General features: G+C 41.5%; 1 protein-coding gene across 3 annotated transcripts in view; it reads right to left on the bottom strand.

The window, feature by feature from the left end:
- The window catches only part of FAT3 (FAT atypical cadherin 3), a 670845-nt gene that overhangs the window by 157767 nt on the left and 489442 nt on the right, over nt 1-23636 (bottom strand). For all 3 annotated transcript variants that reach the window (XM_074984005.1, XM_074984012.1, XM_074984020.1), the window contains exons 7-9: nt 23068-23207; nt 5528-5803; nt 2899-3109 (exon numbers count right to left, since the gene is read on the bottom strand). In XM_074984005.1, coding sequence (XP_074840106.1) covers nt 2899-3109; nt 5528-5803; nt 23068-23207 — 627 coding nt within the window. The remainder of the gene's footprint in view (nt 1-2898; nt 3110-5527; nt 5804-23067; nt 23208-23636) is intronic.

Below are 23636 nucleotides of genomic sequence, written 5' to 3'. Positions count from 1 at the left end.
GACTATATCAGTAAAGCCGAGAGGGGGACACTGGTGTCTGGGCAGCCCAGAGTCTCCATAACAAATGCCCAGGCTCGCGCCTGGAGAGGTACTCCGGCATCGCTGAACAGTGTTGCATCAACACGGGAGGCAACAGTTACCGGTTATAAGCTCTTGCTCGATTGGCGTAGAGAATGAGCACCAGGGGTTGCCTTCGACGGTGGGAGGGATCTTCGCATCTCACTGGACAGTCACCGCCCGCCTCAAGCTGGGCAGCCCCCAGCCAATAGGGTACTGTCTCGCCACATTTCACTTGCCTCGCTGGGTGCGTGAGGCTTAAGGTTCCTGAACCTGACAAGTGACTGAAATTTGGGCACCAGGCAAACCAATAAGAAAATCAACAAGAAATGAGAAACATCAACAATTCAAGCTTGCTTGCTGGAATATGCGGACCATGCTGACCGGCTTGACTGAAGATCTTCAGGCCATCAGTGACACCCGAAAGACCGCTGTCATCAACGAGGAACTGAAGAGGCTCAGAGTTGATATCGCTGCACTGCAAGAGACGCAACTCGCAGATACGGGACCTCTAAAGGAAAAGGACTACACCTTTTTCTGGCACAGTAAAGCTCAAGAAGAACCCAGAGAGTGTGGTGTTGGCTTTGCTGTCAGAAACACCCTTCTACAAATGGTGGATTTAGTGATGGGCGGATCAGAAAGACTTCTTCAGATCACACTTCAAACTTGCGCCGGTCCTGTCCACCTGATAAGCGCTTATGTCCCAACCCTGTATGCCACACCAGAAGTAAAAGACAAGTTCTATGATGTGCTTAGTGCTGCTGTAGCGCAAATACCTGCTCGTGAACAACTGTACATCTTGGGTGACTTCAATGCAAGAGTTGGAGCTGATTGGGCCTCATGGCCTTCCTGCTTAGGACACTTCAGTGTGGGGAAAAATGAATGACAATGGACAGTGTCTCCTTGAACTGTGCACATACCACAATCTGTGCATCACAAACACATTCTTCCAAACAAAGCCACAGCACAGAGTGTCCTGATTTAGATTAAATCACACGAAAACTTCCTGACAGTAAGAACTGTAGGACAATGGAAACAGTGCCTAGGAAGTTAATGGAATCTCCTTCCCTGGCTGCTTTCAAGAGGCTGGATAACCATTTGTCTTGGATGGTTTAGATATAACAAATCCAGCATCTCAGTAAGCGGTTACACTAGATGGCTACGGTTACACTAGCGAGTTTGGCTGGCAGAATTCTGCCTCTCAGCCATGAGGCCTAACATAGCTGTCAACAGATTCTGTCAACAGAAAAGTTATGTGGATGCTCTGAAGAGGGCAAGTATCTTCTCTCAACAGCCAGGACTTCCAGAACAATGGGGAGGCCTGTCCTCTGTGCTTCTCGATGCCGATTTTGTCAAGAGAGTGGCCGGGCAGTCCAACTGCTCTGTAAACAGTGATTTCCAACAGTGACTTCTGTCAACAGATTGCTGTAGCATAGCCATAGCCAATGACCCTCGAAAGTCCCTCCTAACCTTAAGGTTCTATACTTCTGACCTATAACATATAAAAAGAAGGAAATCATACAACCTAAAAAGGGTCATGTAATAACTTTTAAGCATCAATCCTAATCATCGTATTTGCCATCTCCGTTATGTACTATATTCTGAACCATGGGTTAATAGGTATGCTTAGCGTTTGTTTATTAACCTGTTCATGCTACTAACAATAATGGGCAAGATCCCTGGCTACTGTAAATTGGCATGACTCCATTGAAATTAGTGGGTTTTGGGGAAAGTGTAAGTGTCACCTGCATCGATCAACCTGTGAGAATAAGACAATGTATCACGTCTGTGTCTTGATTAATCATTGGGACCATCACAGAGTACGGAATTCCTCCTCTTCATGATGCACAGTCGGGAAGTGTGATATTATTGCAAAGTGCAAGAATAACACAAAAGCAATCAAAAAGATACCATTTTCTATTTTCTCACTTTTTCCAATTATCTCTATTGAATGCATATTTCCAGCTTTGAAAACTGCTTCTAAACTCAAAAAGCAATCAAATATTCACTTCTTACATATATATGCATTCACACAGAACTGCATTAGTGAAATTAAATCATGAAAAATATATGACTGACAGCCTTGGCATGTCACAATCACTATTCGTCCTCAGCAGCAGCACAGAATGAAAAAAGGCAACGCAAGTTTTCAAAGTCTTGCTCAGCCCAAGCAATATTTAACATTTTTGCCAATATTGATATGCCAGCAAACCTTTCCCAGTGTGAACATATTTTATTTGCATAATAAAATGGTATTGCTGGGGTAGCGTATACCATTTCATGGAAAGAGAAAAACTGTTTCAGCCAAACCACTTTTATCACTTCCTAAGGTGCCTCCATACTTGGGCCTGTCCATGCTCAGAATATCATACCCTATCCTAGCAAAAGAGGTCTCAGTCTCTCAGATCCTCTCATTAAAACATCAAAGATGCCAGTTAGCATCAGCTGTCACTGTGCTAGTTTATGATGAAGCCATCCTATCTACTGTACTAGAACAAAGGCAGGAAAACAAAAAAACTAAAGCAACAAAAAATAGATGTCAGCTGGAACAACTTTCAGTCACTGATTTGTGGGTGACTTGAACCAACTACCTAGGTATAAAGTAGGTTCCATAGTCTTCTAATTAAATAGAAGTCAGCTCTCTCTGACCAGTATTAAAATGTTGAAAACAGCAGACAAAAATGAATACTCTTTGTCCACTTTCATCTGTGGACAGCAAGGATTAAGAACTCAGAAAGATTTCCTAGTGTTACCCTATCTCTGAAATAAAGCCAACATAATCCCTCGTTTTGGTTTTCAGAATGTTTTATGTACCAGCCTTTTCAGCCCCTGTGCTCTAACCTGCTTCTATAGTGTAGATAAGCTCTGCATTTTCTCCTTTGTCTTTGTCCAAAGCCGTGACCTGCAAAACAGCAGATCCAACAGCTGCTGATTCATACACTGAGGCTTCGTACAAAGGACTGGTGAAGTAGGGACTGTGATCATTGGAATCTTCCACATTTATGATGACTCTGGCCAGGTTTCGTCTGTAAGGAAACTCCTGATCTCGAACCTGTAGGAAAAAAAAAAAAAGGATAAAGATCTTGAAATATCTTTATTAGCAGTAATAATAATTATCTGAGAGCGAACAATGTGCTCATTGCTGTACAAGACATAAAATACAGATTTTTTCCCCACTCTAAAAGCCAGAAAATCTGACAAACAGAAGAGGTGGCACAAAGGGACAAATCGAGAGGAGAAAAGGACTTGGACGGTTTTATTTTTATTTAACTCATTTTAAATTTATTCCTGGTGCCCCAGCACTAAAGATGTGGATTTTAAACTCTCAAAAAATGTCCTAATATCTCATTTGACATTTGGTTTTGTGTTTGTGCCAAAGGCTCTCCAATGTTGACAAACACAATATAAAGGGTAACATACAGTGAATCTCGCTGTTACCATGGTGTGGGGACAAAGCTGCAGCATGTAGAGTGCACATCGCCTTAACTTTGTTCCTTTGTTTCTGATAATGTATGTGATGCACACACAATAAATGGTTATGTGGCTGTCTAATCATTTGCATGTAAAAACCTGACTCGGGCATACAGGTGTATGTGAATTTTTGTACCAGCAAATATGTGCATAGCTTTCTGAAGACCACAGTACCCATGGCGAATGGAAACCTGAGCACTTTTCACTTAGGCTGCGTCTATGCTCTCATTCCCCGTTGGAGGTGCCAATTTAATGAGGCAATTGGAAGCAGGCTAATGAGACACTAACATGCATATTTAGTGCCTCCTTAGCATAATGGCAGCCACACAAATTTCAAAGTGCAGACTTCGAATTGCAGATTGACAGCGTAGATGGGCGCAGCTTCAAAATAAGTGCCCCACTTCGACATTCCCTTACTCCCACAAAACTAGATTGGAGTAAGGGAATGCCAAAGTGGGGAGCTTATTTCAAAGCTGCCCCATTTACACTATCAATCTGCAATTTAAAGTATGAACTTTGAAATTTGTGCAGCTGCTGTTATGCTAATGAGGTGCTGAATGTGCACATTGGTGCCTTATTAGCATGCTTTGAATTGCCTCATTATCATGTCACCTCCGATGGGAGAGTGAGAGTGTAGAAGCAGTCTTAGACTGCTATCAGTGGGAACTGATCAAACCTCGCATGAGGGACTCACTACACACACCTAGGCCTATCATTTACTTCTGTAGCTTCTTCCACTCCCACATGCAAAAACTCAGCACTGACTAGACTGAAGGCCCTACTGTCAGACACAAGACAACCCTGGATATTTTGGTTATTCTCAAATAAAACAAGCAAACTTCAAATCACATGGAGGCCAACCACACAGTCCCAGCAATGATTTTCATACCCATTTCTCTATTGCTATATCTGCACTTAGCTTCTCTCACATCCTACCATCACAAGCCTGCCTTCTCCTTGGGCTCTGCTCTCCTGAAATGAGCAGAAGTATACAGGGTAGTTCCTGAAGACATGCCTATACTTACCGGAAGATCAACACACGGAGGTTGATCCTCCGGAGTTCAATTTTGTGTGTCTGGAGAAGACAAGGCAAAATCGACCTCTCTGGGCTCAGTCGTTGACCTCTGTATCACATGGAGTAAGGGATGTCATGAGACTCTAAAGGCTCGAACCTCACTCTGAAAATAAGTTGATTCTGATATGTCGAGTCTACCTATACAAGTGTCCTAGCTAGCATTACGTGCCTGATACCGACTTTTTTCTCATGTACAGACTTACCCTAAGTTGTTTCCTCCTAAAGCTTGCTTTCCATCTAACTAGCTACAAGTGGCGTTTCAATGGGCTTATCGTTCAGGGCTCTTAAGATCGCTAAAGAAAATTAGGAGATTAATGTGTTTAAACTAATTGAGGTTTTCATTTTGAAATTAACCTGTACTTCATAATATTCAACCTTCACATCAAAACAGAGCAACTTCAGGTCTACAATTTAAGCACATTGAACACACAAACCAACCATTATTTTTTTTCTCTGCCTATTCCAATGTCTGGAAATGTACCTGAAAGCTATTTGGTATATGACTATCTACTCCTGTGAAATAAACTCATATAAGTAAACAATAAATCATGCTGCCATGCTTCCACAGGCTGCAGTATTGTGAATGTCAAGAAAGCTATTCTTCTGTGCCTGACTTCTCAAACAACTTCTTTGCTTCTCTTCAGGATCTCTAAAAATTGTCTCAAATGATGTTGAGACAAAACTTTTCTTGCCTGTTCACCCTCAAGATAGAAAATTATTTCATGTTAGATAAAATGATTTGGTAATAAGTCTTGCAGAGCTTACATTAAAAATATAAAATCAATGCATATCAGCGCAGGAAAAGATTACATTAATTACATCTTAACAGACCAAAAGTTCTTTGCTTATCCAAAGACTAAAGCAAACAAAGAGTTTAAACAGCATGATTGTGTTCTAGGAACCCCGCTTATATTCCGTTCTTACCATTACATTAAGGATGTGCTTATCTTGAGCTTCATGGTCTAATCTCTCAGCCGTGTATAGTACTCCTGTGCTGGGATCAATTCTGAATTTTCTCATGCTGACTGCATCAATGCTGCTGTGAATAGTGTAGCTCAACTTGTGTTTCTCATCTCTGTCTATAGCTTCAACCTGCAGTATCTCTGTATCAGGGAGAATGTCCTCTGAGATTGTGACATCATAATTTGGGTGAGAGAATTCCGGGCCATTATCGTTGTTATCCAATACTTTGATAAGTACCTACAGTCAATATGAAATAAATAAATCAATAAAGCATCTGTGACAAACAGCTGTTGAAGTAAAGTCAGTTCACTAAACAGGCACCCAGAAATATATTTTGCTTTACAGAAATGTACATGCTAGGAAGAGAATTCCAGAGGCATTATTTGATGTTAAAATCACCTCCACAATCAAAATAAATAGTAGGTGCATCTATGGGAAAGCAATTTGATCTTAACTAAAATGATCTACCCTAGAGAGGATCATTCGTGGTGTAAACAAGAGATCCACAACATCTAGGTTTCTGGCAGTAATTGGAATGACTTAGTATTTTTGAATTTGGGATTTCTATAAAGACCTTAGCTTCGTGGATGTTACCAGAAAGTTTGATTTCACACACCTGATGGAGCAAAATCAACTTATCAGGGTTGTCAGTCAGTGACAGCGAGGAATACAAGAGATGGACAGCACAAACTCTCCCGACCTTCCTTAGTGAGAACACCCAGGTAAGTTGACACCAGATAAGGCGATTACAGTGACACAACTCCTATAGTTAGAATTGTGTATCTGCAATCGACTTACCTGCATAGTGTAGACCAAGTCTCATGCTTTTTGTTTTAGTGGAAGAAAAATTACTTCATCTATTACACCAGTGTAACATGAAAAGATGTTGGGCTGAGAGGGATATGAAACTTTAGATTTCCACATTTGGAAGCAATGCTTTACCAGACGGAACACAAGCAATTGCAAACTCCAGTCACAATGAACTAGCTGGGGACTAAAAAGCAGTTGTGATGCATTGGTCTACAACTTAAAGCAGGGATGAGCAACCTGAGGGGGTAAGAGCATGAAATTTCATAAGGGGAAGTGCAGCACGATTGGCTATGTGTCAGACTCATTCATCTCATTATACATGTTGCAATATATTACTGTTTATTTATTTATTTATTTAATTTATTTATATATTAATAAAGTTTTTATATTCTACAGACTTATTTTCTTACACTTGCCAAAAAATGTTTTGTTTTTTTTTCATATGAACATGACTGAAATTTCCACAGGTTTGGATTGCATTAGACAGATGCTGGTGGTGGTGTGTTGGGGGGAGCTGTTAATTGCAGGGACCAAAAGCGGAGCCCAATGTAAAAAGTTTGTTGACCCCTGACTTAAAGCTTTTAGAAAGGATTTAGCATGTGATCATGTATTTGGGAAAGTTCAATCTTTGATAGATTATGGAGATATGAAGATGTATTATGTTATTTGTTGGTGGGTGAGAGAGAGAGAGAACTATAGTAGGGGTAACATATGGAATGAGACCTACAACGATGACAAATCTCCCATACTCATCACAGTTTTATTTTTGTTAACATACATGATATATCGGGGTATGTTTCTAACCTTACCGAGATAAATGAATCCTTAAAAATGATGTAGCACTTAGGGGTTTTAGATGTCTTAAAGCACGGGAAAACGTTTGGAATTTAAAAAAAAAAACAAAAGATGTGTTCCCAAGTTCTGCTACACACACACATACACACACAGTATAAGGTTAGCTGCCCAAAACTTACTCCTTTTTTTTTAGCAAAGAGACACTGAAGCAACTTGAATGTAGAAGAAGATAATGGGAAAATGATCTTCACCGTCTAACACTTAATATGAAAACTATTCAAATAGAACATTCTAACAACCATGACACTTCAACCTTTAACACATTCTACTGCAAAGCAGCATAATTATATTATGGTGCAATGTTAACACAGACTATAAGGAAAAGTGATTTATTTTGATACTGATTTAATTAGTGGGCAAGAGATTTGTCATACTTCTGTAAGGAATGTGCCAGCAGGAACTCAATGCTGTTGAAGGTTGGGAGGAATGTGTCTCCCAGAGATCATTTGCATGAGAATGCAAAGGTGTGCATATGTGATACCTTGCAAACAAAGCCTGATGGGTAGCAAGGAAGCAATGGAATTTTGTCTATTGTAAACACATTGTTGTAAAATCACAATTTATGCTAATACTCAGCATAAGAATTGTGAAATCTCACCAATGCTCAAAGTCATTGTGGGAGACAGGGCAGTCATCATAACTGCATAACACATGGATTGTACAGGGCTCCCCTGGTCTAAAGCTTTGCAAAGCAGAGTGTGTGCCTGCCTGATTTGATTAGCCTTCTCTTGCTGCTAAAATGATAGAGTTAGATGCTAGTGTTTGTATTTTTTGTGAGACTCTACTTCCATAGATGCTGAGAGCTGAAATTGCAGGATGGTATCTGAGGCCTATAGGAGCTGAAATCACAGGGTTTTGCCTCAGGCCAAATCTACAGCAGAGAGTGTGACTGGTGGCTGGCTGGTAGGAGCAGCAGCAAGTGGCTAGCAGTTGGTGGGAAGCTGTGGACAGGCAGCCAGTAGGTGGCAGTCATCATGAGGCAGCCAGCGGGAAGCTGTGGACAGCTAGCACTGCCATGGTGATGTACCTGTGGACTCTGGAGCTGTGTCTACACGTGCACACTACTTCGAAGTAGCGGCACTAACTTCGAAATAGCGCCCGTCGCGGCTACACGCGTCGGGCGCTATTTCGAAGTTAACTTCGACGTTAGGCGGCGAGACGTCGAAGTCGCTAACCTCATGAGGGGATCGGAATAGCGCCCTACTTCGACGTTCAACGTCGAAGTAGGGACCGTGTAGACGATCTGCGTCCCGCAAAGTCGAAATTGCCGGGTCCTCCATGGCGGCCATCAGCTGGGGGGTTGAGAGATGCTCTCTCTCCAGCCCCTGCGGGGCTCTATGGTCACCATGGGCAGCAGCCCTTAGCCCAGGGCTTCTGGCTGCTGCTGCGGCAGCTGGGGATCCATGCTGCAGGCACAGGGTCTGCAACCAGTTGTAGGCTCTGTGTATCTTGTGTTGTATAGTGCAACTGTGTCTGGGAGGGGCCCTTTAAGGGAGCGGCTTGCTGTTGAGTCCGCCCTGTGACCCTGTCTGCAGCTGTGCCTGGCACCCTTATTTCGATGTGTGCTACTTTGGCGTGTAGACGTTCCCTCGCTGCGCCTATTTCGATGTGGTGCCACGCAACGTCAAAGTTGAACACCGACATTGCCAGCCCTGGAGGACGTGTAGACGTTATTCATCGAAATAGCCTATTTCGATGTTGCTACATCGAAATAAGCTATTTTGATGTAGGCTTCACGTGTAGACGTAGCCTGGGTCTTGGACTGCACTGTGAGAGGTATGCCCTATACGTGTGTGTGGGGCAGAGGCAAAGAGCCCTCAGCAAAAGACTTGTTTCTAGAAAGTATTGGGATGGTACCTTGTTAAAAGGGTTTCTCTCTCCTTTGTTTAGACATATTGTGTCACTGTATGCGTCACTGTGTAAACTTGGGATAGGCTATTGTTATTAAACATGCTGTTTCTGTCTCAGACTCTGTGCTTGTGAGAGGGGAAGAACTGCCTTACAGGCACCCAGCAAGTGGGGTGAGATTGTCCCAGGTCACTGGGTGGGGGCTCGAGCCGACTAGTTGCATCATTGACAGAAAACCCCTAAGAACTGAACCTGGCCCTTCTGGCAGGCACCTGACATTAACAGAAGGGTTACACTTCAGTAACGTTAGACATTCTAATTGACAAGCAAATACTTTTCAAACGTTAAACAGAATTTCAATGAAATGTTGACTGTATCAGATTGCACAGCTATTATTACAGCACAGATTACATTAATTTTGGGATCTCTGCATGTTGCCGTTTGAGTATATTTTGTAATAAGGCTACAGTTTGTTAGCTCACTCCATACTCTCTGTTGGAAACAATGGTTATGTAAATGTGGTTAACAGCACTGAATTTATTTGCTACAATAGGGATATTAACCACTAATACCATTGTGACTATGTTGTATAACAGGGGTCAGCAACGTTTCCAAGGGAGAATGCTGAAATTTAACCTTTTGAGCCCTATGTACAGTCAGAGTGCTGATGATACTTTAGAGGACCACTAACAGTCCTCCTTACAACTGCTTCATTGGTAAATGAAGTAAGGTGCAGAGCTTTACCATTTGGGTGGTGGTTGGTATTATTACCTGGTCTTTTGTTTATGCACAGGCTGCATGACTTTGAGCAAGTTCCTGGCTGCACGGGGAGGCAGGGCAGGACTGAGCTCCCACCTCATGTGCCAACGAAAATTTTCTCATGTGCTACCATGACACCCATGCCAGGGGTTGCTGACCCCTGTTATATAAGATTATACAATACGTATGGTTATTTCCCACTCAGCATTTATGTGCAGGATTTCTGATTCCACTGAGGTGAAAGTGGTTGTGATATCCCAGTCCAATGATGTGTACATGCCTTTGTTCACCACCTTGATTGTAGAATTACAACTCTCTGATCTCTCTCAGTCTCATAAACTAAGCAGTGCTGAGCTGGATCAATATCAAAAGAATAAAATGGAAACCAAGATGCTACAGTAAATCATAGCAGTGATTTATTCAGTCACATTTTCTCTAATACAGCAATGAACCAATGATCCAGCACACTGTTAGGAAGCATTGACGTGATTGCCTTGGCTAAGAAATAAAACTAAGATCCTAATTAGCTGTGGTCATTAAAAGTCCCATGAATTTTTTCACTTCAAATGTTCATGGTAGTTTTATGGATAAGCTGGTTGTCTTTTCACTTTCTGCCCTGAACTGTTATGAAATCTTGATAGTTGGCATTTAATTGTTGCCATCCTCTTACCTAGAGATGGCTGCATTTTAACAGTGTGTTAAGTGATCCATAGTGCAATAGGTATTTATTATTATGTACTTTGTATTCCTATACACCTTCCCATCTGGAGAGCTTAAAGTGTATTACCAACATTAATGACTGAAGACGACATAATTTACTTGAAATTTAGTCTATTAAAATGGAGTTAAAATAAATTTTGAGTATTATCATCTGCCCCTTTATATACCTGCCAAGGTACTGTGGATTTATAATCAATTGTTCCTACATTATTTAAAATCATATTATCTCCCACATTGCTGTGTGAAAGTCCTCTCCCCACCCAAATAAAAACAGCGGAAACTCACTATGCAAGGGAAAAATTGTTATACACAACGGCTAGATCTACATTTGCCTCCTTCTTCAAAGGGGGCACGGTAATCAGGGTGATTGGAGATTACTAATCATGCGCTGCGATGCATATGAAGCACTTCATTACTCAAATTTGCCCCCGCAGCAACTCTGAAGTGTCAAACTTTGAAGCACTGGCATGACGTGTAGCTGCGGGCACTTTGAAGTGCCTTTACTCCTCAAAATGTTGGTAGTTTGACTTTGCCACAGGGGAGAATTAGCCTAATGAAGTGCTGCATATGCACTGCAGCACTTGATTAGTAATCTCCCATCACCCTGATTACCATGCCCCCGTCTAAGAAGGGGGCAAGTGTAGACACAGTCAAAGAGTTTACCTGATCCCCACATGGGACAAGCTATAAAATGTTTTTTTCCAAATTCTTTACATTCTAGTAATCTTTGGAGTTACTTATTAAAACCACATATTATGATACTTAAACTGACGGTACCCCATTAAGCCTCACAAAACTTCTGGGGGGTAGATAACTAATATTAAACTCATTCTACAGATGGGAAAAAACAGCAGGTAGAAGGGTAGTGTGCTGTGGTATGATCATTTATATAATTAATATTGCCACGGTTAAACCACTGCAAGAATTCATGTTCCAAGTATGTTATGTGGAAAAGTTGCAATCTATCAAATATGATTATCCTGTTAGTATGCATGCATCATCTTTGTATATAAAGTTATGAATATTGACTTTGTACCAGTATTTCAAGTATGTTTGATCCCGGGGCAACACCCACAAAACAATTAACACTCAGTAGCCGTGTCTACACGTGCACGCTACTTTGAAGTAGCGGCACTAACTTCGAAATAGCGCCCATCACGGCTACACGCGCCGGGCGCTATTTCGAAGTTAACTTCGACGTTAGGCGGCGAGACGTCGAAGTCGCTAACCTCATGAGGGGATAGGAATAGCGCCCTACTTCGACGTTCAACATCGAAGTAGGGACCGTGTAGTCGTTGCGCGTCCCGCAACTTCGAAATAGCGGGGTCCACCATGGCGACCATCAGCTGAGGGGTTGAGAGACGCTCTCTCTCCAGCCCCTGCGGGGCTCTATGGTCACCGTGGGCAGCAGCCCTTAGCCCAGGGCTTCTGGCTGCTGCTGCGGCAGCTGGGGATCCATGCTGCAGGCACAGGGTCTGCAACCAGTTGTCAGCTCTGTGTATTTTGTGTTGTTTAGTGCAACTGTGTCTGGGAGGGTCCCTTTAAGGGAGCGGCTTGCTGTTGAGTCCGCCCTGTGACCCTGTCTGCAGCTGTGCCTGGCACCTTTATTTTGATGTGTGCTACTTTGGCATGTAGACGTTCCCTCGCAGCGCCTATTTCGATGTGGTGCCGCGCAACGTCAAAGTTGAACATCGAGGTTGCCAGCCCTGGAGGACGTGTAGACGTTATTCATCGAAATAGCCTATTTCGATGTAGGCTTCACGTGTAGACGTAGCCAGTGCAGCCATAAAATTATGAATAAATCTTTTTGGCCATAAAACAAGCTTTTCCCCACCCAGTGAGCTTTCCTTTAGATCATGGGTGTCCAACCTTTTGGCTTGCCTGGCCTGCACTGAGTGAAGAGGAATTGTCTTGGGCTGCATATAAAATATATAATATAGTTAATGTATATAAATCACATAACAATGTTAAAAGTTTACGATCTTGTGGGGCCGCATTACTAGCTGTCCAGGGCCACATGCGGCCCGCAGGCTGGACACGCCTGCTTTAGATAGTCTAGCCAGAATATTGGTAATGGCTACTCCTATGAGTCATCAAAGCAAGCAAGGACTTGACTTGTGACTTGCTCATGTGACCCTGTATCCATCTGGTGCCTGTAACTTTCCACAAACTAAGACTAGGAACAGTTCTTCCTACTAGGAAAATGGTATAAAGGATCCTAGAAGCATCTCCATTTTGACCTAGACTTCTACAACTATGGAGCATCCCAATCAATGGTTTGAGAACCTTCCAATGTGCTGGAAGCTGCCAGGGACTTTACCAGCCAGCAGTTGTAATATCACTGCTACAAACCTGATCCAAGAACTTTAACTATGTTCACTCTCTCCTCTTTCTTTTTTTCTTATAAATATTAGGTAGTACAGGATTGGCAATAGCATAGTTATTAGATAAGATCTGAGTTTTATCTGGATCTGGCTATGAGACCATATTCATTATTATAAGACAGATTAAAAGGACCCTTTGAGGAAACTGGTTTTAAACAACTCATCCTCATAAAGTCTACTGTCTGGGTAGTGAAATGAGTGCTGGAATGTCTTAGCAAACTACAGTCTGGACTTCTTATTAACCAGTGAGGTGAGACAGAAATTTACTTTTGTTACTTGCTTGGTATGTGTGATGGAAAAATAACCACCAGACCGAGGTATCTGCCCTGTATCTCAGCTGTTCATCCGGAATGTGACATCTTCAACTATGACCCATTGAGGCATGGAACAGGCTGTTAAATTACTTATTCATTATCATACAAGGGACCTGGGGCAGGGTTGGGAACAGAATCCAGATCATTCAACTCTGAGGTCTATTTTTGACTCAGTTCCTTATTACTCCTGTCTCTGTATAACGTTCTTTCCTGGCAGATTTCCGGCTATTCTGGGTGAATTTTATAGAATAAAAATTAGTTGGGCACGGGGAGGAATCCTTTTGAAGAACGGAGAAATGTTAAGGTGACATGAACACCGCATATACACAACGGGTTCTTGATTATACATATGTGGATAACATGAAATGAGCTGAACTGAATTCAATCAGCATACTTGTGTGAGTAAAGTTACTCAAATACACTGGTATTTCCAGAATTGCGTTGAAGTCGAGGAGTGAAATCATGACCTTGCTGACAAACCTCCCATTGACTTCAATGCAGCCAGGATTTCATTTTTGAAACCTGAAATCCTAACCATCTTGCAGTAAGGGAAGTGTCTTGTATTTTTATAAGAATTAAGTCTTAAGTCTTACCAACAGAATTGGATCCAAGGCTAAACCTGTGTGTGTGTGTTTGTGTGTATGTCTGTGTTTCGAAACCTTTTATTTTTTTCCAAACTGAAAATCTGACATGAATAAATCTCTCATTCATTACTTTCACTTCATGGGTCAAGGAAGATGGTAGTCAGACAAACATTCCCTGGTACACATCAGGTCTGGCTTTTAAAAACATGTATATACTAGCAGCAGTTGCCCAAAGCTGTTGTCAGTTTGGAAGGAGGTAAACGTTAATGCTGTAGGTATTGTGCAGTCACAATACCTATTATCTAAAATGAAAGTCTGATTTTCAAAGTTCTATGTTCCATCTTCTCAGTGAGAGGCAATGAAAATGTTTAATGCTTGCTTTCTGTTAAGCAGTGATGGCCTCAGGCACTCCTCTTTACTGAGATCACCAGTAAAAACTCTTCTCATATGCAAACATTAGCTGGAAGACTTTATCCCCCCTCATAAAACAAACTTCCAGCATAGCGATCCTTGCCCAGATACCCTTGACAGCTAATATCTTTTCCAATATGTAACAGGCTCTACAAAAGCCTGCCCGTTTCTGGCCACATTGTCTGCTGTCTCATTGACAGTCTGAACAAGCGTCTTGCAATAAAAGATCTCCTTCTCCTTCCTCACTTCCTATTTCCCACAGTTAAAGCAAATTTCAAATAAAGGACCTTGCAGAGCTCCAAGCTTATAAATTAGGCAAAGTAACTCTCAGAGCATTACCAGAGACTTTGTATTCAAAATGGCAAGTGACAAGCCCAGAGAAATACAATCAAATCAAAGCTGAACAAAGCCCAATGCAGGAAGTCTCTCTAAAGCTGTTTTTAATGTTGCCCATCACAAATACTACTGGTCGAAGCAAAACATAGCTGAATAAAAACTGGACATATGCCAGGAGCTGCTTTGCAGATATTTGAGGCTGGAAGAATCCTCTTGGGCTAATTTGCTTGGTCAGGGCACTATGTTGTTGTACAACCTATTAAGTGCTTGAATTGCTTCAACTCAGCTTATGCTTTTGTAAGTGTTTCGAGAACCTACTTTGATTTAATATTGCTTTCAAGAGTGTTACCACACAGGTTTATTTGCTACATCCTGAAAAGCACCCCTCCCCCTTTTCTAAACTTTTCATACAACAACAAGCACTTCCTCTGCCATCCTCCATGGCCAGTCATTCTCACTCTAACATGTCTCTGAATTTATGTTGAAATGGAAAAAACAAATCACACGCAGGCTCCACTTTATAGACTGACATGAGACAAGTTAATGCTGGGGTTGTGGCATGAGAAGGTTGGTGATTCTGGGGACTGTCACACTCAGAAATATAAAGAAATGCATTAAAACAAAACAGTTGCCTCTTGGATCTGTATACTACTCATAGCTACTAACTTAACAGCACAGCTAAGTCTTCCGGAACTGTGATTCATATGGGAAAACCTCTGACTGTGATTTCGACTATGCACCACCCATGCCATTAGGAGACAGCGAGAAAAAGGGATTTAAATAAAGGCTCAGTTTGTTTAAAAAACTGGCACTCTGATAGCAGTCTGAAAGACATTTTAAGAAAGTCTCTAATTAATGTGAACATGCAGAGCTATAGAGTGATGATGCCTCCCCTACCTTTTGACCCAGAGCCACTGCCGGTTGAAGGCAACCCTTTCACCATTTTGCCGCTACAACCTCCTTCTTGCGTGAAAGAGCACTATGATTTATTAGGCATTTGCTTCAGAAAAACTATTTCCTAAAATAAACATGTGCCCTGCACAAAGAGAAGTTCTACATCCTGAAGGTGCCATCTAAAGGATTCTAATGAGCAGAAAAATTCCAAGGCTTTCTGCAGAGAGGAGGGAAAAGACCATGAACAACAGCTCTGCCGAGGCTCATTCAACCAGCAGACAATTTGGCTGGACTAGGCAAAAGTGTTTTTGACAGGAACTACAAATATTGAGCAAAGAAAACCGTGTAGAATAAGGAAACTGTAGTTTTGCCAGCCCATAAACTTTCTGAACCAAGCCCCTAAACAAAGTCTGAACCAAACCACCCAAAATCATGACATTGTTATATAAATAAAGTGATTTATTATTTTAAAAAAATATAGACTTTTTTCCTGTACTGTTGGGTTTTTGACCCTTCTGAGTTTTCATTGTTCTACGAATCACAAGAATAAAACTTTCATTACAAATACCAAAATGAAGCTGTGTTTCTGAAATGCCAGCAAGCTGCAAGGAAATGGCTTAAAACCACCGCACCAGAGGCTCAAACTAAATATATGCCGTCCCAAAAAAGTAAGAGGACCCCAAAATGTCACCATGGTTAAACAGGAGGGCAAAAGAGGTAGTATGGAACAAAAAGGCAACCCTTAAAAATTAGAAGTCAATTCATTCTGAGGAAAATAGAAAGGAACATAAACTCTGGCAAGTCAAGTGTAGAAGTATAATTAAGCAAGCCAAAAAACAAGAGGAGCAACTAGCAAAAGGGACAAAAACTAAAAGCAATGTCATAAGAACACAGGAACAGCCATATTGGGTCAGACCAAAGGTCCATCCAGCCTAGTATTCTGTCTGCCAACAGTGGCCAAAACCAGGTACCCCAGAGGGAGTGGACCTTGCTTCATTCATACCTGCTATCTCTCTCCTGCCATCCATCTCCAGCTTCTGACAAAGAGAGGCTAGGGACACCATTCTTTATACATCCTGGCTAACAGCCATTAATGGACCTAACCTCCATGAATTTATCTAGTTCTTTTTTAAACCCTTTTGTAGTTCTAGCTTGCACAGCCTCCTCTGGCAAAGAGTTCCACAGGTTGACTGTGCTGTGTGAAGAACTTACTTGTTTTGTTTTAAACCTGATGCCCACCAACTTCATTTGGTGTCCTCTAGTTCTGATATTATGAGAACAAGTAAATAATTTTCCTTGTTCACTTTTTCCACACCACTCATAATTTTATATACTGCTACCATGCCCCACCTTAGTCTCCTCTCTTCTAAGCTGAAGAGTCCTAGTCTCTTTAATCTCTCTTCATATGGGACCTGTTCCAAACCCCTAATCATTTTAACTGCCCTTTACTGAACCTTTTCTAATGCCAATATATCTTTTTTGAGATGAGGAGACCACATCTTTATGCAGGATTCAACATATGGGAACACGTTGGTGTTATATAAGGGCAATAAGATATTCTGTTTTATTCCCTATCCCTTTCTTAATGATTCCTAACATCCTGCTTTCTTTTTTGACTGCTGCTGCACACTGCGTGGATGTTTCAGAGAACTATCCACGATGACTACAAAAACTCTTTCCTGGTGAGTTATAGCTAAATTAGTCCACGTCATACTGCATTTGTAGTTGGGGTTATTTTTTTCCAATGTTCATTACTTTACATTTATCCACATTACATTTCATTTTCCATTTTGTTGCCCAATAACTCAGTATTGTGAGATCCTTTTGAAGTTCTTCACAATCTACTTTGGTCTTAACTTTCTTTAACTATCTTTATTAGGCCAATTCCCCCCATGGCAACTTCAAAGCATCAAACTTGGAAGTGCCCGCATGGCTTGGTTTGTGGTGACAGAAGCCGCTGCTGGGACAGCGAAAACATAAGAGTATGAAAATGAGGTGCACGATTTGTAAATAAGTGCCTCATTTGCACTCTTGAGTGCCCCCATTTGCATGACCTTGCCGGCAGCAGCATGCTATATAGATGTAGCCATAGATATTAGCATCTTAAGGGAGATCTGACAATAGATTTGCTACCCGAAATATTGGAGAAGTGTGATTCCTGATTAGATTTTTATAAATCTAAGTGATTTTCTGATAGATTTTTACAGTTTAGAAAGTTTTGTTGGAAAACGAGGCTCTCTGGCTACTTGCAGTGCCTGAAAGGTTTCCAGAAGGGCAACCAGGCTGGGCACCCTGATTCTAGTCTCTCCCCAGGGGGCCTCTGTTACCAGAATCTATAGCGCTTCATACCCTGTACTGCAGGAGAAATAAATAGGGAGGCTGAGCTCCCCCTTTCTTTGCTTCTGCAGCATTTGGGTTGTATGGTTCTTGTACAATTCACAAGACATTTCTAGGTAGGTAGCCAAAAACCATAACCTTTCTTCTTTAGTTCTAAAATTATTTTTTTCTCAAAATCCCTGATTAAAAAATACCCCCAGAAATAAAAAAAACTGAACAAATAAAAACAGGAAACAAAGGGAAAAAAACCTGACATTTTGTTCTGATCTCTGATGTTTTTTTTTAGATGCCAAATTTTTCATGGGAAAGAATTTCTGTTTTCCGGCCTGCTCTATTTCATCACAACTTGTCATTACTGAGAATGAAGTTGGGAAGAGGGTACATTAAATTGATACCCTGCCAGCAGAAGCCCCTCTTTGTTCAGCGGTGGGCAATATATTCTCCATTATCAAGATTAAATCTTATGACCTATGTCTGAAGCAGAGTCTAAGGGTCATGGCTTCCTGGTTTCATCCAAGTGTGGGGACAGCAGATGTTCCACAAGGACCAGTGACCAGGCAATACCTTCAATAAGCCCATTTCTCATGAACTCAGGCATGATGTACAACGTCAGATTTAATAAATTATCTCACCGCCTTCAGCAATGATGTTTAAAGCAGAGTTTAAAAAAAAACAACCAAAAACAAATCTCCTCCCTGGCTTTGCCTTCCCAGAAGTTAATCAATCTAATATGTACCACCTAGTCACAGTCCAATACTATATCAAGTAAATCAATATTCCTCCCTCACAACTACTGTGGCCACAATGCTCAGATGGTAGCAAGAATGAATTAAAATAGATCTTTACTGCCATAAAATGTGGAGGTTGCAGCCTTGATGAAGGGGCAACATGGTTACTCGGAACAGTATATTAACACAAATAGTGTCTCACTCACAAACATACATGGATTTCTGTAACTTGACATCATTTCCCCCTCCTCCCACAAACATCCTTTAATTTTATGTGGGAAGCTTTCAGCTCTTCTTGGATTTTTAAGTGCTTTCTCTCGCCTCCACAAAGACTAATCTATAACACAAAACAGATTTTTCCCCACCCTCTTACTAGGCTGCTACACACAGTGTGCAGAGAAATGGGTTGAAAAAAGTCAGAATAGTTTATCCAAACTTAATAAATGCATGGTACTACTACTGAACAAACTGAAGCTGTTATGCAGGTCTTCATTCCTGACCATATTACTGAACTGAAAATCTTTGGTATTTTTACAATGTCTTTTACCATTTCTGACAGTGTAACACACCAAATGTAAGAAAGATAAAGGAAGAACAACTACTGTGGAATAAAAGGAAATATGGTTCCATTAAGCATGATGAAAATCATCATCAGTCCCTTGACCGAGGTCATTTGGGCGTCTTCATGACAATGTTCCTTACAGTGTCTCTAAATCTTTGGTGGTCAAGTGCCAATTCTTGAGTTGCAGCAAAGCTCATCCCTGTCCATTCTTTAATATTGTCTATCCATTGCTTTTTTCTGTCTGCCACATCTCCAGAAGTTTTGTACTAAACCACAACACGACTGGGATGAATGGGTGGTGGAAGTTTCCTGTACAGTAGACCCCTGAGTTATGCAGAGTTTACATTCCTTGCAACCCTTGCTTAATTCAAATTTTGCACAAGCTGGGGGAGACTGGAACCAGGCTGGTCAGTTTCCTGGTTCCTAGAATGGCGGGGAGCAGGAACCAGGCAGGAACCATGTGCTAGTCAGCTTCCTGGGTCCTGCAAGTGATGGGGAGGTAGAAACAAAGCAGCAGCTTGGCTGCCAGCTCCCCGCCTCTGGCAGGAGCCAGGTGTGGCTTCTCCCTGGCTGCCCCAGCTGCAGCAGCTCTCTCCCCACCAAGATCCCCCACCGGGAGCGGGCGGAGGGGGGGCTGGGCGGGTAGAGAGATGTGTTGGTGTGGTTTCTCCCAGCTGGGAGAAAGTTCACTCTAGAAGCTGTCTGCCCTCTTGGATCCCCCAGCTGGGGGACGCCGGGGGAACACACAGCCATGGTTGGTGTGGCTTCTCTCCAGCTGGGGAAAACTGGGGAGAAGCCCCACTGCAGCAGCTGTCTTCAGCTTCTCCCCTGCTTCCCCCAGAAGGGGGAATGCAGTGTTTTTGATTTGCACTTAACTTGTGTTAATGTGAGTTAAGTGCAAATCAAAATCGTGTATACTGGGGGATTACTCTATCTTTTTTTTAAATGAAGTGAAGGGTTTTCTAAATGCTTACCTCCTCCCCACTTCTTCCAGAAAATATATATATATATATATATTTAAGTCACATTAAAACCCAAGTGGTTCTATTGCTATAATGTAATGTCCTGGGGTCTCAGAATAAGACTTCTGAGAACTCTGAGTAGTTTTTATTATTAATACTTTTTATGAGATATATTTGACTTAACACATGGGACTTGTTTTGTTCAATAACCAAAGGGGAGTTATATAGCGCAGATCTTTTTATCAGTTTTATGTTTGCAAATTCAAACTTTTAAAACAGATAAAAACCCTCACACCAGTTTATTTATGAGAATTATAGAACGTTACTGTATGGAACATTCTTCAGTTTTTCTCCTATTATAAAGACATATTCTTACTTCTAACATTATTCCACACCGTCTAAGAGAAAACAATTTTTATGGTTTTAATTCCTATGTTTACGCATGAAAACATAACTTCTGGGGAAAAAACAGTTAACATTATATATCACACAGGATATTACAGTTATTGCTCTATCTTATATCGTTCCTGTCAATGTAGTATCTGAACACCTCACAATGTTTAAACTTATCCTCATAACATACCTGTGATTTAAGGAAGTTCTACTATCCCTGATTTATAGATGGAAAACTGTGGAATAGAGAAGATAAGTGACTTGCCCAAGATCACACAGGAAGCCTGTGGCACAGCAGAGATTTTAGTCAAGGGCACCCATTCATTATTAGTATTATTGTTATTATTTGTATTACTGTAGCACCTAGGAGTCCCAGTCACAGACCAGAACTATGCTATGTTAGGCACCGTACAAGAACAGAAAAAAAATTAAAAAACTGATCTTGCCCCATGATGTTTACCAAGACCAATGTTCTAACTACTCAGCCATACATCCTGCATATTAAACCAGGGGTTTAGTTGGACAGCCACTCAGAAGCACAGTTTACATTGTGTGAAGCAGTTTTGTTTGTGTTTCTTGGTTGTTTTGGTTATTTATCATGCATTTTAATAACCTACTGTTCTATATCTAAATCAAATCACAGAAACAGCATAAGTGATTGCATTGGGAATATAATGTGACATGTCTGGCCTGCAGAGATTATGGTTATATTTAGGGTTGGGATAAAGAACTAGCCAATATAGGTACAAAATTCAGTCTGCTTCCTAGAAGCCTCTATCAAAGCTTCTGTTTAACTGTCACCGAAGGGTCCAGATATAAATCAAAAAGTACAAACTGGAAATATTGTAAATGGTGAGGGTTAAACAGCTCATAATTCTTGGAAGCTTGAGGCTTTGATTAGCTTTCCAAATAAGGCTGAGAGTGCTCCAAAACTATATACGACTCAACCAACCAAAATCAGACATTTGTGATAATGGTAAGATTAAAAAAAAATTAAAAAATCTGCCATGACATCTATTTGCATTCTGAAGACACAACACTACAAACCTAATTTTTTTTCATTCCCTCTGCAGGTTACCTTTAATCTGGATGGTGCTGTATAGAATAATTCCTCTTGTGTAAATTTCATCCTAACAGTTAAAATGTAGGCTTTGCGCACACTTCACTCTTGCTGTTGTTCTGAGCTTAAGGCACTTAATTAGTTCATACCTCTCATCTATACCTCACGTTGCCAGACATCTCTCCTTTTACTCCCAAAGTTGTCTCTGCTTCACACAATTCATCCCCTTACTTTTATTTTTGCAAATTACTGACATTAGAAATAAAGATACAGAGAACTGAGGTTAGACTGTCATTGGCAGTAAAAGAAGGACTCCCACAGCACAAGATTCCTGCTTGAATAATTTGTGCATATCCCACATTAGGGCTCTTTATCACATACTAGCTGCGTCTACACGTGCACGCTACTTCGAAGTAGCGGCACCAACTTCGAAATAGCGCCTGTCGCGGCTACACGCGTCAGGCGCTATTTCGAAGTTAACTTCGACGTTAGGCGGCGAGACATTGAAGTCGCTAACCTCATGAGGGGATCGGAATAGCGCCCTACTTCGACGTTCAACGTCGAAGTAGGGACCGTGTAGACGATCCGCATCCCGCAACATCGAAATTGTGGGGTCCTCCATGGCAGCCATCAGCTGGGGGGTTGAGAGACGCTGTCTCTCCAGCCCATGTGGGGCTCTATGGTCACCGTGGGCAGCAGCCCTTAGCCCAGGGCTTCTGGCTGCTGCTGCTGCAGCGGGGGATTCATGCTGCATGCACAGGGTCTGCAACTCGTTGTCGGCTCTGTGTATCTTGTGCTGTTTAGTGCAAGTGTGTCTGGGAGGGGCCCTTTAAGGGAGTGGCTTGCTGTTGAGTCCGCCCTGTGACCCTGTCTGCAGCTGTGCCTGGCACCCTTATTTCGATGTGTGCTACTGTGGCGTGTAGACGTTCCCTCGCTGCACCTATTTCGATGTGGTGCTGCACAACGTCGATGTTCAACATCGACGTTGGCAGCCCTGGAGGACGTGTAGACGTTATTCATCGAAATAGCCTATTTCGATGTCGCCACATCGAAATAGGCTACTTCGATGTAGGCTTCACGTGTAGACGTAGCCACTATGTTCCATAGTTAGGCCTTGATAGGTTGAGAGGTATGAAGTACATTTAAAAAAAAGAAAGAAAAGGAAAAGAAAAAAAGAAAAGAAACAGCAAATACTCCACAGCATTCCACAATAATATCTACGCAAATGGAAGAAACACTGTTGTAAGTAGAAGTCTTCTGGACCATTTCTCTATGATACGGATCTGTGCTGTCAACATCTGTGCCTATTTCCCATCTGATATGGGAAACCTCAGGCCTGGGACAGAATTTTGGTTGCAGTATTAAATATTCGTATCTCTGCAAAGCAAGTGGAAATATGTTTCGAAATATTAATCAAATGCCAAATCATTTAACTTGTCCCTCGCTGGGCATTCTTTTAATGTGGATGGCACAGTTATTTTATAAAATTGCACAAATTCCACAAGCAAATTAAAAACATGTACATAAAGAACATGATTGAGTACCTGAGTAGTGGCAACATTTGTTCCATCGGTGACCTCCACAGTCATGTTATATATCGACCTCTGCTCTGCATCCAAGGGCTTTGCAATGACAATAGTACCTGCGCCCTTCTCGGCGTCGAAAGAACTATCGAAATTCCCTCCTAATCGTCCACAAAAACACAATCAAATTAGCTATCTCTGGAAACATTCCACAGACGACCTGTCTAGAGGTAGGCGCATCTGTGCATTGACAACTGTGTTTAGAGCCTTCTTTATGCATACCCAGTCAATTTAAGTGATACTTTTTGTTCCAAAATAATTTCTTTTTTAAAGCATAGTTATGTACACTGTAAAAGAAATATTTATAAAAAATATCCTGTAAGCAAAAGCTCTAACAGTATATTTAAGTGAAGCATAATTAACTGAATTTGTAAAAAGAATGTATGGGTTATAAACCCACAAGAGATGTGTGCCCATAATTCCTGGAATGAGCAAGCATAAGTTTTGGTTTAATATATTTATTTTATGGGGCAGAGGGTTAGCTGCACACATTTTTATGTCAAAGGTGCAAGCATTAGTCTGGTCTTTCA

Source organism: Carettochelys insculpta, chromosome 1, assembly GCF_033958435.1.
Source record: "Carettochelys insculpta isolate YL-2023 chromosome 1, ASM3395843v1, whole genome shotgun sequence".
NCBI classification, from domain to species: Eukaryota; Metazoa; Chordata; order Testudines; family Carettochelyidae; genus Carettochelys; species Carettochelys insculpta.
The sequence above is the reverse complement of the archived record's forward strand: the minus strand, read 5'-3'. Positions and strand labels throughout refer to the sequence as shown.